The following is a 17336-nucleotide window of genomic DNA, read 5'->3' on the forward strand; positions in this document are numbered from 1 at the left end:
GGCATGGAAAGGGGCAATTTTCAAGCAAACTCCAGCAATGTATTCCTAACTGTCCACTGAAGACACAGGAAGTTTGGACCCTGGGGTCCAATTCTATGGGTTGCTGAATAAGGTGCCCCGGTCACTTTCCATTGTTTCCTATGGTGGGAAAATTTCCAAGCTGTCTCTCAGGTAAAAACACACAGGGGCAAGGTAGCCACTGTTTAAAGGCACAGTCCCAAATGCAAGAGAAAGCCCTACGGAAATGAACTGAAGGCAAAGGAAAAGAATCCCACCAGAACCAACGTGAAGCACAGCAAAATGTTTCTGAAGGGGCAAGGGGAGATGAGGATCCTTTGATTTTATTTATTATATTTTATTTATTCACTCCAAGCATTTCTACCCACCTGTCCATAGTACAGTGGACAAGGTAGCCATGCTAATATCTAAAATGCAATGCAGCCTCTTTCCCTCTGCCACAACAGAGCCCAGGCTGACCTGGACTCTTAAAGCAAACCCCTCCATGTTTCCAAAAGAGTCCATGTGTTTCATGTTACCAGAAGTTCCACATCTGCTCAGCCAATGTGCCCGGGAGGGAGGCAGGCTAAGATAAAAGACAGCAGAAAATGTGAGTTGGTTTTTCAGGTTGCAGTGGATGGTTTCTTGGCCCTGTGAAAACCCTGCATTCCCAACTGGTGGACTCAAAACACTTTCCCTGTTCCAGTTTCTTCTGTGGGTACTTCTCATGAGAAGCACGAAAATGAGCCTCAGCTAAAGCTTGGAACTGCCATGTTTGAAGTAACAGCTACAAGAATGGGTGTCCTGAGTATAAGCAGAATGTTTCCATCTCCATTTGAGGGCTTGATTCTGGTATATTTGAAGGGGAAACAACATGACAGTGTTCCTGAGCAAGTACAGAGTGCCTTACCTACCCCTCCCACCCACATTAGCAAATAGATACCTATGGGATTATGAGCCAGGGCTATGCTCAATTTCTAAATAATTTACTGTGTGTTTTCAGGCTAAAAACATCTGGAAAACCTACCATCTGATTTAGAAATATGTTTGCCAATGCTGGGTTGGGAAATTCCTGGAGATTTGTGTGCAGAATCTGGAGATGGTGGAGTTTGGTGAGGGGATGGAACTGATAGGGAAGTGATACCATAGAGTCCTCCCTCCAAAGCTGCCATTTCCTCCAGGGGAACTGATCTCTATAGTCTGGAGATCCATTGTAATTCCTGGAGAACTACACCAGCCATTACATGGAGGTTGGCAACCCTATGTAGAAAACCCAGTCTCAGGTAGACTGCAATGATTCAGTGGCAAAGGGAATTCTCTCTGTATATGTTCAGCGGCAATATTCTTCCTTATTCATGTGTCATCATGAGACTAAATGGTTAGAGATACACAGGAAGGCAAATTGTACAATAGAACTAAAGGTATCAACAATACAACAACACGTGCACGTTATGTCTCCAACCTATGGCAACCATATGAATGAAAGATCTCCAGAACATCTTATCGCTAACAGACTTGCTCAGATCTTGCAAACTGGTGGACGTGGCTTCCTTTATTGAGTCAGGCCATCTCCTTTTAGGTCTTCCTCTTTTTCTACTGCTTTCCAGTTTTCCTAGAATTATTGACTTTTCCAGAGAGTCTTGTCTTCTCATGAAGAGACCAAAGTTTGATAGCCTCAGTTTTGTCATTTTAGCTTCTAGAGAGAATTCAGGCTTGATTTGATCTAGTACCCACTTATTTGTCTTTCTGGCTGTCCATGGTATCTGCAAAACTCTCCTCCAGCACCACATTTCAAATGAATCCATTTTCTTCCTGTCAGCTTTCTTCACTGTCCAACTTTCATATCCATACATCATAACAGGGAATACCATAGTTGGTTGTTGTGGGTTTTCCGGGCTGTATTGCCGTGGTCTTGGCATTGTAGTTCCTGACGTTTCGCCAGCAGCTGTGGCTGGCATCTTCAGAGGTGTAGCACCAAAAGACAGAGATCTCTCAGTGTCACAGTGTGGAAAAGATGTTGGCAGGTCATTTATATCTACTCAGGAGTGTATAGCAAAGTGCTGGAAGTTGGCAGAATCTTTAACAAAGATAATGCTGGAATGTTGGATTTTTATGAAACGTGGCAAGAGTTTATTTCATATACTAATCAGAAAAGTACCCAACACCAACATTTATCGGAACCCTTCCTCAAACTGTGGAAAAGAGATTAGATTTGTAGTATACATGGAAATGCTCTAGAAAAAAGGAGGAAATGCTATTAAAATTTTCCTCTCCAAGTTCTATATAACACAAGATAAAGTTGAAAAGTCCTCCCTTAATAGGTTGATTCAACATAGCCTGTTTTCTTTCTTTCTTGTCCTTTTATTTTTTCTCAATTATTTTTAAATTTTATGTTTTTTCTGTTATCATATATGTTTTTCTTTTTCTGTTCCCTTATGTCACTCTGAATGTTATGTCTGTAGTCTAGATGGTGTTTATGCTGTGTTTGAAATTTTAAAAATAAAAATAACTTTTTACAGACTTCACTATTTTCTGCCAGTAACATGGTGTCATCTTCATATCTCAAATTGTTAATATTCCTTCCACCAATTTTCACCTTCTTCTACATCCTTCCATATGATATGCTCCGCACAGAGGTTGGACAGGTAGGAAGATAATATGCACCCTTGTCTGACACACTTGCCAATTGGAAACCATTCTGTTTCCCCATATTCTGTCCTAACAGTAGCCTCTTATCCAGAGTACAGGTTGTGCATCAAAACAATCAAGTGTTTTGGCACACCCCCATTTAACACTATCCATAGCTTTTCATGATCCACACAGTCCAAAGCTTTGCTGCAATCTATAAAACATAGGCTGATTTTCTTCTAAAATTCCCTGGTATGTTCCATTAGCCATTGTAAATTTGCAATATGACCTCTAGTGATCTCTAGTCCATCTGAATCTTAACAAGAACCTGTCAACAAATATGGAAAACAAAACAATGGCCCACAGACTGGAAACTCTCAATCTATGTTCCAGTTCCAAAAAAGGGGATGCCAAAGAGTGCAGCAACTATCGAACTATTGCGTTAATTTCCTATGCAAGCAAAGTGACGCTCAAAATTCTACAGCAAAGACATTACCATATGGAATGAGAAATGCCAGATGTTCAAGCTGGATTCAGAAAAGGAAGAGGCACTAGAGATCACATTGCAAATTTACAACAACATGATCCAGCCAGAATTATTATTTATCCATTTAAAATATTTCTTAAGCTGCCTCTTCAGAGTCCTGCATGAAGCACTGTTGAAGTCCCTGGAAAGTTAAGTACATGCTTATGGCTGTAATTCAATGCACACTTCATTGAGACTAAGCCTCATTGGATGTAGTGGGATTTATTGAGTAAACATACATTGGCTGCAAACGTAAAGAACACTTTCCTGGCAGTAATCCGCACTGAATAAAGCGGGACTTCTGAGTCCGTAATATTGACTGTACTAATCTCACACTATGTAATCCGCCTTGAGACTCAGTGAGAGTATAAATGACATAAAAATAAATAAATATAATAAATAAAGGCTGCTCTTATATTCTTCTCTGGCTATTTGACCTAAGGCTGGTGGTCACTGGCCCTAGGGAGGCTCGACTGGCCTTGACCAGGGCCAGCATTTTCAGACCTGGCCCCAACCAGATGGAACGATCTGTCGGAAGATACTCGGGCCCGCCAGGTCTTTGTGTCCTTTCGGCGGGCCTGTAAGACAGAGATGTTCCGCCAGGCATTTGGTTGAGGCCAGTATTCAGATCCACCCATTGGCCTCCCTGCCTGTCTCCTATTAGTGGGGGGCTATATTGAGTCATCTGCCCCAACTCACGTCTTCACCCCTCTCTTCCCCTTATGGTTGGCAGGGAAGGGTGGAGTGAATCCCGTCCTGGGATATTAGGAACGTGGTGCAGAGTTTGTTTTTATGCTGCTAAATCTGTCTTTTATTATTATTTGATGTACTGTTTTATTAATGTGTTTTTATCTGTATGTCGTAATCCACCCTGAGCCTATTCGCAGGAAGGGCGGACTATATATTTTAATAATGATAATGATGATGATGATGATGGAATTCAAAGATAGCAAAAGAGAACCTCCATGTTCAGAGGCAGTGTATCTCTGAAAACTAGATCACTGGGGTGACAGGCAACAAGGGAGAAGGCATGTCCTGTTTTGGGGCTTCCAAAAGGCAGCTGGTTAAAAAACACTGGAAACAGGCTACTGGGCTAGGGAGTGCCTGACCCAGCAAGGCTGTTGTCCTATCAACAGACAAATGAACAAGACCTATCACATAAAACAGGTCTTTGCATTTGTTTGACTGTCTCCAATTTGACTTTGGCTAGATATGCTAAAAATTTGATCTATATATTTGAAGTGTGGGGGTCCGTAACATAAACTGTTTCCAAATTAAAAGCATTCTGTATCAATGTAAAGTAGTTTCACCAATAATTAGAAGTACAGCATCTTACCAGGGCTACAGAAGTAGGAATATTTTTTTACTTCAACAACAACAACAACAACAGCCAGCATTTCATTTTGCAGAAAAACTGGGAATGTCAACGTCATCGTCAATGTCTGAGCGGGTATTTTCCAAACTGAGATCATAAACTGCCTGCCTTCCCAGCGACAGCTCAAGGTCTGGCAGAGCACAAGAGAACAAGGCAAAGCGTTTCCTGGCCTCGCAGGAGGATGTGTAAGGAATGGGTGGAGCTATGCCCTTCACACAATAATCCCTCTGTTTGCCCATGCCCCAGATTCCAAAAAGCAGGAGGAAAACAAGCCAAGCAATCATGGAGTTGAAATTCATATCTCGTATATAAATAGTGGCTTCTTACTTAGACTGGATATGCCAAAATTCTAATGAACTTCCGCACATGCTAGAAAGCGGAAACCTTGGGCGCATTAACAGTATAGTTCATCTACAGGTAATAAAGAGAAATATCCAGATCTCTGAGACAAAATGCACTCTCATATTCAAGGTCGGGCCAAGCCATTATGTTGCCCCAAATAATTGCACCACATGTTTTGAGCATTATGCTCTAACATATGCAGTAGCACCCACTGAGATGGGTGATGGAAGCAGGAGAAAAAATCTCTGACAGGCTGTCCATACCTTTCCTCCACTACCCATATCCATGAATACCTCATACCACTCTCTGAGAAACAGGGTACGAAACTGTATAATGCAATTTCCTTGGAGTATGTTCAGAGTACTTTCCCCCACCCACCACTTGAGTAATTGCAGACTCTCACCATGCCCTTAGAATTAGAGCAAACTTTCCTTCTAGGGCAGATAACGGTCCTTCCTCACAAGACTGAATCCTGGCACCTCTCTTATAGGAAATTAAATGCATGCACGTACACACACACATTGCAACAGCATTCAGACAGAACGGTGCAATTTGGGAACGAACCTGTTTTTTTCATCAGTCCTTCCTCAGTACTGTATACCCTACAATACTTTGGCCATATGTAGTTGCTTTATATCGACTCGGATTGGTCCATGCAGCCTAATGTTTACTTTGACAAGATGGTGGCTTTCCATGGTATTGGGCAGAATGGGATCGTTCCCAGTGCCAGTAGCCAGGGGATCTTTTTGGCAAGGGAATTTCTGTGTGCAGAGCACTTTCTAACAGTGGACAGGCCACAGAATGGTCCCTCAGTCAGACCCCCCACCTCACAGTCTCCTTCCCCATTTCATCACTGACTGTAACAGACGGTGGAGCACGTGTAATGAATCACATACTGCTTTATGGGTAACATGCTATCTTGTCTAAGCCCTTAAACACACACAGTTTGTGTGTAGTGGTTAAGAGCGTGGGACTCTAATCTGGAGAACCGGGTTTGATTCCCCACTCCTCTACTTGAAGCCAGTTGGGTGACCTTGGGTCAGTCACAGCTTCTAGGAGTTCTCTCACCCCATCCACCTCACAGGGTGTTTGTTGTGGGGATATAATGACATACTTTGTAGACTGCTTTGAGTGGGTGTTAAGTTGTCCTAAATCAAATGTTGTTGTTGTTGTTGTTAACACCATCCAAGCCACTCTTTGAGGTGCCTGACAGGAAATGGGTCACATTTCAGAACTACAGTACTCATCAATGGATTCTCAAACTTCACAAAGCAGATTATTTTGAATTTTGCATTTTCCAAACATTGGGTGGTATTATAAGAATTTAGGAAGATTCCTGCTGGATCTCACCGAGAGTCTGTTCAGTCTCTGATCTCCGTCAGTCAGATGCTTCTGGAAAGCCCATGAGCAGGGCAGGAAGGTAATAGCTTTCCAGCACTATATATGCTTCAGAACATGGTATTCTGAGGTGTACTGCCTTTGAACTTGGAAGCTCTACTATGGTGAATCACTATTGATAGACCTCTCCTCTTCCTTGAAATTGTCTACTCTCTCTTTAAAGCCATCTCATCTAGTGGCCACCCCACCACCATACTTTCTGGCAGAGAGCATTATAACTCAAACTTCTTCTGACAGGTTTTCATAGCTATTCTCTTTCCACAGGCAGGCCACAGAATTCAATGCCCTTTCATTCAATGCCACTTTTTTCCAATTAAAAAAATCAGGTTTGCTTCCCTCTTTCAAATCCCAAACATTTGGTAAAGATTCTCTCTGATGTATTGTCTCTCTGATGCTGAAGGCAGGCAGTGTGATTGTTAAGTACAAAGCATCTGTTCCCTCTAAACTTCCCAGAGGTCTCACATGCTCAGTCAAAACTGCTTATTTTCCCTGCAGCGGGTGAACCAATTGCCAGAGCAAGCACAGGAAAGCTGGCAAAAGAAACTAGCCCACGAGCATATTTTAGGAAACGCCAATTAAAGAGGGCGAAGCAAAGGAAATCGGCCTTTGTCTCAAAATATTACAAGAATTCTTATGCCAGCAAGCAGGCCAAGAAGCCAGGCAATTGCACAGTAGGACAAATTGGGAGGGGGAGGGAATGAAACTAATGTTGGATTGATCATCTTTATTTTGAAAAAGGGTTTGATCCTTCCTTCCTTCCCGCCTTGCAGATCCCTAGCTTAACCCTCCTCTTCTCCCTGGATTTCCAATTAGTGTGTGTAGTGTGTAACACAGCTAGTCAACAACAACAACAACACCTTTAATGGCATAAAAGTAAGAAAAGTAAACAGTGTGACACAGAGCACATAACTAGTACCACCAGGGCTTTTTTTCAGCTGGAACGCGGTGGAACGGAGTTCCAGATCCTCTTGAAAATGGTCACATGGCTGGTGGCCCCGCTCCCTGATCTCCAGACAGAGGGGGGTTTCACGCGTGAAGGGCAATCTAAACCCCCCTCTGTCTGGAGATCAGGGGGCGGGGCCACCAGCCATGTGCCCATTTTCTCCGAGGGCAACCCACTGAGTTCCATCACCTCTTTTCCCAGAAAAAAAGCCCTGAGTACCACTAACAGTGTAAAACAGCAATGATAAAAACCAGTTATACTCTGGGTTCTCTTTAGATCGCACAGCTAGTCATACCTCCCCATTCTTTCTTTTCTCTTTAGGGAGGCACATTTATGACAAACCTCTTTGATACCACTAACTATCATGGCTTCCCTCAGAAAAACTTGTGAATTGACATTTGGCCAGGATGTTGAGAACTTGATTAGAGATCTCCATTGGGTTGCCAGCCTCCAGGTAGTGGCTGGAGATCTCCCGGAATTACAACTGGTCTCCAGGCCACAGAGATCAGTTCACCTAGAGAAAATGGCTACTTGGGGGCAGGGTAGACTGTATGGAATTATGCCATGCCAAGGTCCTTTCCCTCCCCAAACTCCACTTTCTCCAGGTTTCTCTGGGTTTCACCCCCCCCCCCCAGATCTCCAGGAATTTCCCAACTTGAAGCTGGCAGCCGTAGATCTCCAACACCACTCATAGAACATGAAGAGAGAGAACAGTGATTCTTAGAGCCAAATTAGCTGTACTGTGACTAGAAAGTGTCTTTTAATTTCCGAGCAGAAGCTGTGGGGGCCCATGATTCAGTTTGGGGTGTGGTAGGCTTCCCAGCCTCCAGGTTGGGCCTAAAGATCTCCACTGTCTCTAGGCTCCACCCCCAAAAGCCAGTTTGGTGTAGTGGTTAAGAGCGAGGAACTCTAATCTGGAGAGTGGGGTTTGATTCCCCACTCCTCCGCTTGAAGCCAGCTGGGTGACCTTGGGCTAGTCACAGTTCTCTGGAGCTCTCTCAGCCCCACCCACCTCACAGGGTGTTTGTTGTGGGGATAATGATAGCATACTTTGTAAACCGCTCTGAGTGGGCATTAAGTTTTCCTGAAGGGTGGTATATAAATCGGAAGTTATTATTATTATATTAAAATCTCCAGGAATTTCTCAACCCAGAGCGGGCAACCCTAAGGTGGACTCTACCTGCTAAGTCCCCCTCCTTTTCCAAACCCTGCCCTCCACAGGCTTTACCCCCAAATCTCCAATAATTTCCCAATCTGGAGTTGGTAACCCTAACGGTGTGTGTATGTATAAGAATTTCAACTCACACCATTTTCTCTACTCAAACAGCTGCCCAGAGGTGCACCGCTATGGAAAACAACGCATGATTCCTGCAACGAGGCAAATAGCAACCTCTGTGGGACTATTTAAGGGAGAAAAGGAATATATTACCTAATTTCTGTGCCCCCCCACCCCCGTACCACAACACCCAGATGAAGGGCCTGGCAGCTACAGTTTAGCAATAAAATACCATGCGGAAATTTTATTTATTTACTTCATTTACAGTCCACGTTTCTCTCTGAGATTCAAGGCAAATGACAACATTTTAAAACAATGCAATAGAAACAGAAAAATACTGACAGTAAACAATGTGAAATGCAATAAAAAGGAGAAAATATATTTTAAAAACTACTTTAGAACTATTCTTTCAGTGACAGACCTTCCAGTACGTCATCTACTTTGACCCTCAAGCCAATTTAAGTCTGTAATACAGCTACACCTCCACCCACTGTCAGACTTGAAGCAGCAAGCTCTTTGGAGCAGCCGTGATGTGTCCTTTTTGTTCATGTTACTCTGGAAAGAATCACGTACAGTTTGCTTAATTATTTGCTAGCCAGCAGCAGAAAGCGTTGCCAGTGGAAATGGCAGCAAACGACAAGGGGAAGAAAACACTCTACAGCAGGCACCGTCTTCCCGTGCTGGTTTACCCTGTTCACTTCTCTGCTCCCCTCACTCCATTATCTTTTTCTCCTGTTGCTGCTGCTGAAAAAAAAAAACCTTCACAGTTTAGATGGAAGTGGCACATCCTCTTCCCATCTTGGGCAAACAGCTACAGAGCACTTCTTTCTCCAGGGAGCAGCAACCGAGCAGCCCCCCAGTGAAGAAATGTGGCTGCACCATACTGGAGTTTGATCTGTTGATATGCTATAGGGAGGTGTACATTTAAAATAGAGCTTGAAGGGCGTGCAAAATCTTTTTTTGGATCCTCTAGGGATCCATCCTAGCAACATGTGACAGATGGTATTTTGGCTCACTCCATTAAATTGATTGGTAGTAGATTCAGGGTAAACAATGATGTACTACTTTGCACAAGGAAGGTTTGACAAAGGGAGCTCTGACACTCCAAAGTTTATACCCTGGAAATCTTGTTGGACTTTAAGTTTCTGGACTCAACTCTTGCTCTCTTACTTTGTACAACACAGTTAAACTTTAGTTTACTAACTTGCAAGGTGATTGGCCTTAAAACGAGATTGGCCATATTCATTCAGAAGGAAAAGTCTCATGAACTACCATTTGAAGAAATAGTGTACCTCTGAATAATAATTGGTGAAGACAAATAGGAGGGCAGAAATGTTGCCTTTGGGCCCTGTTAGCTTCCCAGAAGCATCTGGTTTTCTGTTGTAAGGATGCTGATCTACATGGTCCAACTCAACAAAACTCTTTCAATGTTCTTAAGACATAATCTGGAGTAGTTACAGTGGGTTCTTCATTCATGGTATGAGTCCAGTTTCACAACTAGAAGGACAGATCTGATGCATGCCCACCAATCAAATGCTGACTCAACTGTCTGTCATTAACCCCCCACCCCACCCCCGTGCTTCAAGGGATATCGCCTACCTTTAAAAAAAATGTATACCACCATACGATTTATTCCTTTGTATGTTCATCTTCACCTTTTTTTCTTAAAAAACGAAACCACAAACCTTTTATAAAGAGATACAAAGTGCTCCAAGATTTGGAAAGGGTTGTTTGTGAATGTGATACATTTGTGATATCAAAGCCACTATAGCCAACAGGTGCCTTTTACAAGCAGATTTTCCCTTTCAAGCTCCAACACTCTGAAAACCTGCAAAGCCAGGGTTTTGTTTATTTACTTCTCTATTTATACCTCATTCTCCCCCACCACCCCAAGCAGAGACCCAAAGTGTCCTTTGAAGACAGTTTGGAAGCGGCAGTTTGGTCAAAATGTAGCAGCCAAACTGGTTTCCGGAGTGAGCTGCAGGGAGCATATAACACTATTACAGGAGCTCCATTGGCAATCAATATGCTTCTGGGTTACACTGAGGGTGATGTCCAGCAGAAAATTAGTACAGCAAAGAGTGGGCTGGAATCATAGCTTTCTGCCTGGTGTGTTGGTTCTTTACCTGCAGGGAGTTTTTCATGTACATTCAAAACATCCGTCGCTGCTGCAGCTGTGTTATAGCCAGGGCTTTTTCTCTGGGAAAAGAGGTGGCGGAACTCAGTGGGTTGCCCTTGGAGAAAATGGTCTAATGGCCGGTGGCCCCGCCCCCTGATCTCCAGACAGAGGGGAGTTTAGATTGCCCTCCACGCTGCTGAGTGGCCGCCTCTGTCTGGAGATCAAGGGGCAGGGGCCACCGGCCATCTGACCATTTTCAAGAGGTTCCGGAACTCCGTTCCACCGCGTTCCAGCTGAAAAAAAGCCCGGGTTATAGCCCATTTTGCAATTTATGGTTCTTTGGTTGTTGTGGGTTTTCCGGGCTGTATTGCCGTGGTCTTGGCATTGTAGTTCCTGACGTTTCGCCAGCAGCTGTGGCTGGCATCTTCAGAGGTGTAGCACCAAAAGACAGAGATCTCTCAGTGTCACGGCGATGCCAGCCACAGCTGCTGGCGAAATGTCAGGAACTACAATGCCAAGACCATGGCAATACAGCCCGGAAAACCCACAACAACCATCGTTCTCCGGCCGTGAAAGCCTTCGACAATACATCGAACACCTTATGGTTCTTTCTCTGTATGTGTAAACCAGACCTGAGCCTTGTCAATATATGATTGAGAGGCTATGTGAGAGCTCTAAATATATTGCCTGAAACTTCCAAGAAGAAGGTAAGGCTCCTTGCAAATGTCAACAATTCTTCATGTCGCTCTTGCTGCTGTTAATGCAGAGGCATTCAGAGGCACAACAAAGCATGCACACAGCAGTTTCCCCCATATTTTCCTTGCTTCATCACCACCACTACTCCTCCCTGAACCGCCAGAGGGTCTTTGGGGCTTTAAAAAAAATTGGCTATTGAATTATCATTATAGCGTTATACCATTATAACAATCTATCTACTAGGTCATCTAAATTTTCAGGGTTTTTTTTAAAAGAACCTCTCTGGCCCCTTTTCTTGCACATATATAAGGGGAAAGGCATCTTTTGCAATGAAAAGGGCTAGAAATTTACTTTTATAACAACGAAACTTGGGAATTCAGAGGACCTAGCGGATAGAGTGTTATAATGCTATAGTGCGAAGTCATTGCCATGGGTTTTTTTTAAAGCCTGAAAAAGCCCTCTGCTGGTGGGTGGAGATTGTGGCTATGGGGAGGGTGGGGCTGAAGGAGGAAAAATGGTGTTGATGTAGGTAGATTTATTTTATTTATGTCATTTATAGTCCGCCTTTCTCACTGAGACTCAAGGTGGATTACACAGTATGAGATTAGTACAATCAGTTCTGCTAAAAAGTGCAACTTTCCTGTCCATAGGGCATACAAACAAATTTTCACTGCAATCTTTCCAAAAAAAGAGTACCAAATGAGGTTTGGAAAAGGGCAAAGTAAAACAAAGGAAAATGTGAAAAGTGGACAATTAAAGGATGACACTGTGTGGATGCTACAAACAAACAAACAAACAAACAAACAAACAAACAAACAAACAAACAAACAAACAAACAAAAGCTCCGCTTTGGATATCAGACTGGAACAAAACCTCCATGAAGAAGCAGCCCTAGTCTTTTGATGTGTTGTGGAATAATTATGCCTTTCTAGTATATCTTAAGCCAAAAGAACAAGCACTCCCTTGGCTTTTACATTAACAAATTTGTTCAAGAGTAACTGAATACACCAAGTACAGTAGAAACTTCGGTCATGTACAATAATTGCAGAGAGGTCTTCATCAACAATCCTAGTTAGAAAAATAGTGGGGTAGTAAGCATGTTCCTATTTGCATTTGTGAAATGTTTAATAATATCAACACAAAGCCAGTGTGGTGTAGTAGTAGAGTGTCAGATATGGATTTGGGAGGCCCCAGTTTAAATCCATACTCTGCCATGGAAGGCCAGTTACACACTCCCGGCCTAACCTACCTCACAGGGCTTTTGTGAGGATAAAATGGAGGAGGGGAGAACGGTGTAAGCTGCTTTGGGTCTTCAGTGGGGAGAAAGAGGGGGTATAAAAGTAAATAAATAAATAAAAATATTAAAATGCTAGAGACTTATTTTTTTTTAAAAAAAGAAAGCTGAACGTTCAGGGAAGACATCTTAAAAATCTGAGAGGGGGTGATGCCCCCCCTGCAGGCTCCCCCAGTAGCTATGGCTCTCGTTTGATGGCTGAGAGCTAAGCTACAAGAGACAAATTACATGAGGAGGACCATGTGAAGGGAGTCACAATGTTAGCTGGGAGGCTGAGTTTAAAAAGAGATCAGAGATCAGAAGGCTTTGTGGATTTCCCCTCTCTACAGAGCCTGAGATCTGCTCAGAGGGTTTGTTAATTTCCTCTTTGCCTCCCAAGGCTCTGTCAGTTTCACCTCCTCTTCTAGGAGGCAAAGAGGAAATAAACCCTCCCAGCAGCATCTCCTTGGCTCTGTAGAGAGGGGAACTTGACAAAGCCAGTCGATCTCTTTTAGAACTCAGCTTCCCGGCTAACATTGTGGCTGAATCCACACTTACCAGCATAGTGCTAAACATTTGGAATGATAGCGTCTTCCTGTTGCGTTTTATGACATCATCGCACCACGATGCCGCTCTCATGGCGCGATGATGTCAGAAAAAGCGCCAGGAAGACACTATCATTCCGACTGTTTAGCGCTATGCCGGTAAGTGTGGATTTGGCCTGTGACTCCCTTCACATGTTTATCCTTGTGTAATTCATCTCTTGTAGCTTAGCTCTGAGATCTGGCTCGAATTAAGCCCCAAACGTCAGTGGGAATAACAGAATTCCAAAAGCTGTTCCCATATATAGGCTCAGCAAGAAAGCCTGTTAAATGATTAGAACTGTTCAAAAAAGGGGTTTCCAGACTGTCCAAGGGAGGTCTGGAATATCCATCCATAGACACAAGAGAGCAACATACCCTACAACTCGAAGCAAGCCAGATTGAAAGGGGGTAATGAAATAACAACCACAGCAGAGGAGTCAAGCGTGGGAGGGTGAGTGGAAAAACAGACTTTAGCCTAGAAGGGGTTGAGGCAAAACTCAACGTGCAAAATGAGAGGTAGTATTACACTACAATTTGAAGGAAACTTTCCTGGGAGTGAGCCTCACTGAATAACATGAGACTTGCTTTTGAGTAGGCCTGATTAGGATCGCTATCATCTTTCTTCGTAAATTGAAATCCAGAGCCCTCCTCTGTAGCATGCCAGGGAAGTAATGATAGCTATGTACAGGGGAGCTTTCCATGTTGTTAGATTGCAGGTGGCTTGCAGCTGAAGTTTAGCAAAGCCTTTTTTTTTTTAGGGTCAGCTCCTGCAAAGCTTACTTTAATTGTGAATAATATTGCGCAAGGCTAACGGGTATCCACAAAAAAAGGCAAAAATGACCTGAATCAATGATGACCGGATTCCAACCAGGCAGAGACAATGAGAGTAGCCCTTTAAAAACCCCACGTAAAGCTGGTGAATAGCTGGACATGGGAGTTTGGGTCATTCTGTCCACACGCTGCTCCCATCCACTCCCCTCCCTCTTCTTGGTTCATTGTTAATCTCTAGTTGAGATGTTCTATTCATTCAGGATTAAATTAGTGACTTTGTATAGTGTACTTTGGAACAACAAAGTGCTAAGATGTTAAAGGCAGCAGAGAGGGGTGGCGAAGTTGGAAGTGATGGAGAAAAAGCCAGTGCTACTCTGGGAGTAAGCCTCATGGAATAGACTTGAGTGGATTCTCAGCAGGATTTAGGACTATTCTCTGAGCCCAAGGAGAGGAAATGTCCAGGACTCATACTGTATGTTTGTCTCTCTCACCCCCCTAGAGATTAAGCAGCCTGGGGGGGGGCATCATGGGGAGGGGTACCGAACTACTGCTGTCTCAATGTCATGCCCCGCATCCATATTGGACCCCCTCCAAACGCATACTTGTATCTGCTCTGTGCAACTAACAGTGGTCTTAAACACAATTACACCCCTTCCACATCCATAGAAGTCAATGGGCACGGAAAGGAGCAACTCTGCTTGGGACGGCATTGTGGATTACATATCTGAGGATCCCGGTACAGGTTCCCAACATTACATGAAGTGTGTCCTCAAGGGATGAATTAGGACATTCCTGGTCCAAATGGGACCCTTGCCACAAATTCTTTAGATAGCTCTAGTCTTCTCTCAGCCTCTGGGGGCAACAGGACAACAGGACACCCTGCCCACTGGAAAAATGATTAACAGAAGATTAAATAGCAAAGTGTCCAGTAGCACCTTTAAGACTTAAAGGTGCTACTGCACTCTTTGCTATTTTGCTACTGTAGACTAATATGGCTAACTCCTCTGGATCTATGACCATAGAAGATTAAATATAACTGAGAATGCGGCATGAAAATATTCTAAATAAATAATAATTGATTTAACAAGATAATATATGCAAAGCACTTTGAATGCTCTAAAGTGCCGATTTATAGGCTGAATAGAGAGCTAGCATAGTGTAATGTTTAATGTGCCAGACTAGTGTCTGGGAGACCCAGGTTCGAATCCCCATTAAGTTATGGAAGTTGCATTAAGTAATGGACATTTGCTGGGTGACCATGGGCCAGTCACTCTCAGCCTAACCTACCTCACAAGGTTGTGAGGGTGGAGAGAACATTGTAAGCCAGTGGGGAGAAAAGAGGGGTATAAATAGCTAAAGTGTTGGATCCTGTGGGTCTCTTCTGCTAACAATGGTGCTGTCTTCCAGCTTAAGCAGCCTTTCCCTGATCCATGAAGCTTTTCAGGGGAAGATTTCTTGCGCTGGGGAAAAGTGCAGCCATGAAAAAAAGGACCTGCCGGGTCCAACCCATTATTATTTATTAAGGAATCTTTAAGCAGTTGGGTGGAAAGAGGAGAGCTGCATGACCATACAACCCATTTTGAAACTGTATTGAAACCTGCTGATGCATTGCATGACTGCCAACCAAGCTCTGAGCATCCTTAATTTCACTTTTTATTTTCTGTACTTACAGTCTGCCTTTCTTGCTGAGGTTCAAAGCAGATTACAAAATTAGAATTAAAAAAATGAGTAATTTTAAAAATATATCTTCAGCAAGGCAGCAAGTGGATTACAAAAACTCAAAAACCAATGCCGAACAAGACAACTATTTATTGACTTCGTTTCCACTCCCCTCCCTTCCCAATGGGGACCCAAAGCCGCTTACTACAAAGCAGTTACTTACATATCCTCACAACAACCCTGTGAGGTAGGTTAGGCTGAGTGGGTGTGACTGGCCCAAGGTCACGCAGTAAGTTTCCAAGGCAGAGCGAATATTCGAACCTGGGTCTCCCAGACTGTAGTCTGACACTCTATCCATTACATCACACTGGCTCTTATAGTACATACAAACAGTTTATACATAAAGCAAGCATTTCATAGAGTTTTCAAATGTCTAAAGCCCTTTGTATACTTTAGCTGGTTGTCATCCTTCCTTAAAATGCTGCATATAGGCTAGTATTGTTAGTATTATTGTCCCTATATTGGGGGGAGCGTGCTGAGGCAGAGAGAGAGAGAAGCTTGAGGTATCAACATATTTCCAGAAGGGTAACCGCGTTAAAATTATTGCAGCAAAAAACGACAGAAGTCTTGAGATACCTTAAACACTAACAAAGTTTTTATTCTGGTTTATGTGAACCAGTGCCTGTGGCAAGTCCCAAAAAAATCTTACACTAGAATAAAAACTTGTTAAAGTGACACAAAATTCCTGTTCATTAGCAAATAAGTTCTTTTTAAATTTTTACCTGGTGGGGAAGGTTTATCAGCATCCCACCGTAGAGCTCCAGTGGACCTGATAGTGTCCAGTCTCTTCTGGCAGACTTAGCCCCTATCCGTCCCCATCCCAAAGCCTTGCCTTTCCCTCTTCTAAAAAGAACTGACAGATTTCGAAATAGCCATACCTTGTAGCAGCAACAGGAAGAGGCTCAGGCTGCAGAAGCAGCCGGGTGAACCCATTGTGTCAGTTAGAATCTGAACCAAAGAGACATCTCAAGAGAAGCAGCGCACGGCAGCCCAGACACGGCATTCGCATCGGCAGCTGTACGTTGCTTCCAGCAGCAGCAGCAGCAGCAGCCTCAAAGGTTACACTGTCTTCGGCTGGTCTCTCACACACCACGAAATGTTTCTTTCCCTCCTTCATCTGGGGAAAAAGTTTTGATTGGCTGCTAAAAATAAGTTTGAAGTTTGGCCTTCTCCCTCCTCCTTCCTCCTTGTCTCCTATGTAGATGAAACTTGTAAAAAGAAGTTAAAAGATATATTAAAGATACCAAAATAACAAAAAGAGGGAAACAAACCCGATTTCCAAAGAGAAAACTGCTCATGGAGTGTGTGAATTGTGGGGATAAACTCCTCATGATGGGAGAGCAAGTTTCACCATTTGATATCTGAAAGTTTTAACCCCGGGGCTTGAAAAACTGCCAAGATTTCCTAGCGGCTCGCCCCACTATCTGTTTCCACTATCTGTCTCCTGTGTTGGGGACTAATAAAAAGGTCCAATCTGAATAAAGTGGACTGTGTGTCTCTGAACATGCACAAAGTATTTTGTTCATCACTGCATATTCAAAAAGGCTTTTGTATTGTAGGGAGGGGCTCTCAGATGCTTCACTAATGAGTTAAGGACCATAGACTTTACTACTATGTTGCTTTATGTACTACCTGTTGTTTTAAATATGTGCTCCTATGAGCTACTTGTGCTTCATGTGGTCTAATGTC

The 17336-nt window shown here is 43.3% G+C and overlaps 1 protein-coding gene across 2 annotated transcripts in view; it reads right to left on the minus strand.

Annotated features, from left to right (window-relative positions):
• ITGA10 (integrin subunit alpha 10) overlaps nt 1-16666 on the minus strand; it is an 83108-nt gene extending 66442 nt beyond the window's left edge. For both annotated transcript variants that reach the window (XM_054991551.1, XM_054991560.1), the window contains exon 1: nt 16526-16666. In XM_054991551.1, the coding sequence (XP_054847526.1) occupies nt 16526-16580 (55 nt within the window). In that variant the 5' untranslated portion in view covers nt 16581-16666. The remainder of the gene's footprint in view (nt 1-16525) is intronic.
• Between the last annotated feature and the right edge of the window lie 670 nt (nt 16667-17336).

Source organism: Eublepharis macularius, chromosome 1 (genome assembly GCF_028583425.1).
Source record: "Eublepharis macularius isolate TG4126 chromosome 1, MPM_Emac_v1.0, whole genome shotgun sequence".
Taxonomy (NCBI): Eukaryota; Metazoa; Chordata; class Lepidosauria; order Squamata; family Eublepharidae; genus Eublepharis; species Eublepharis macularius.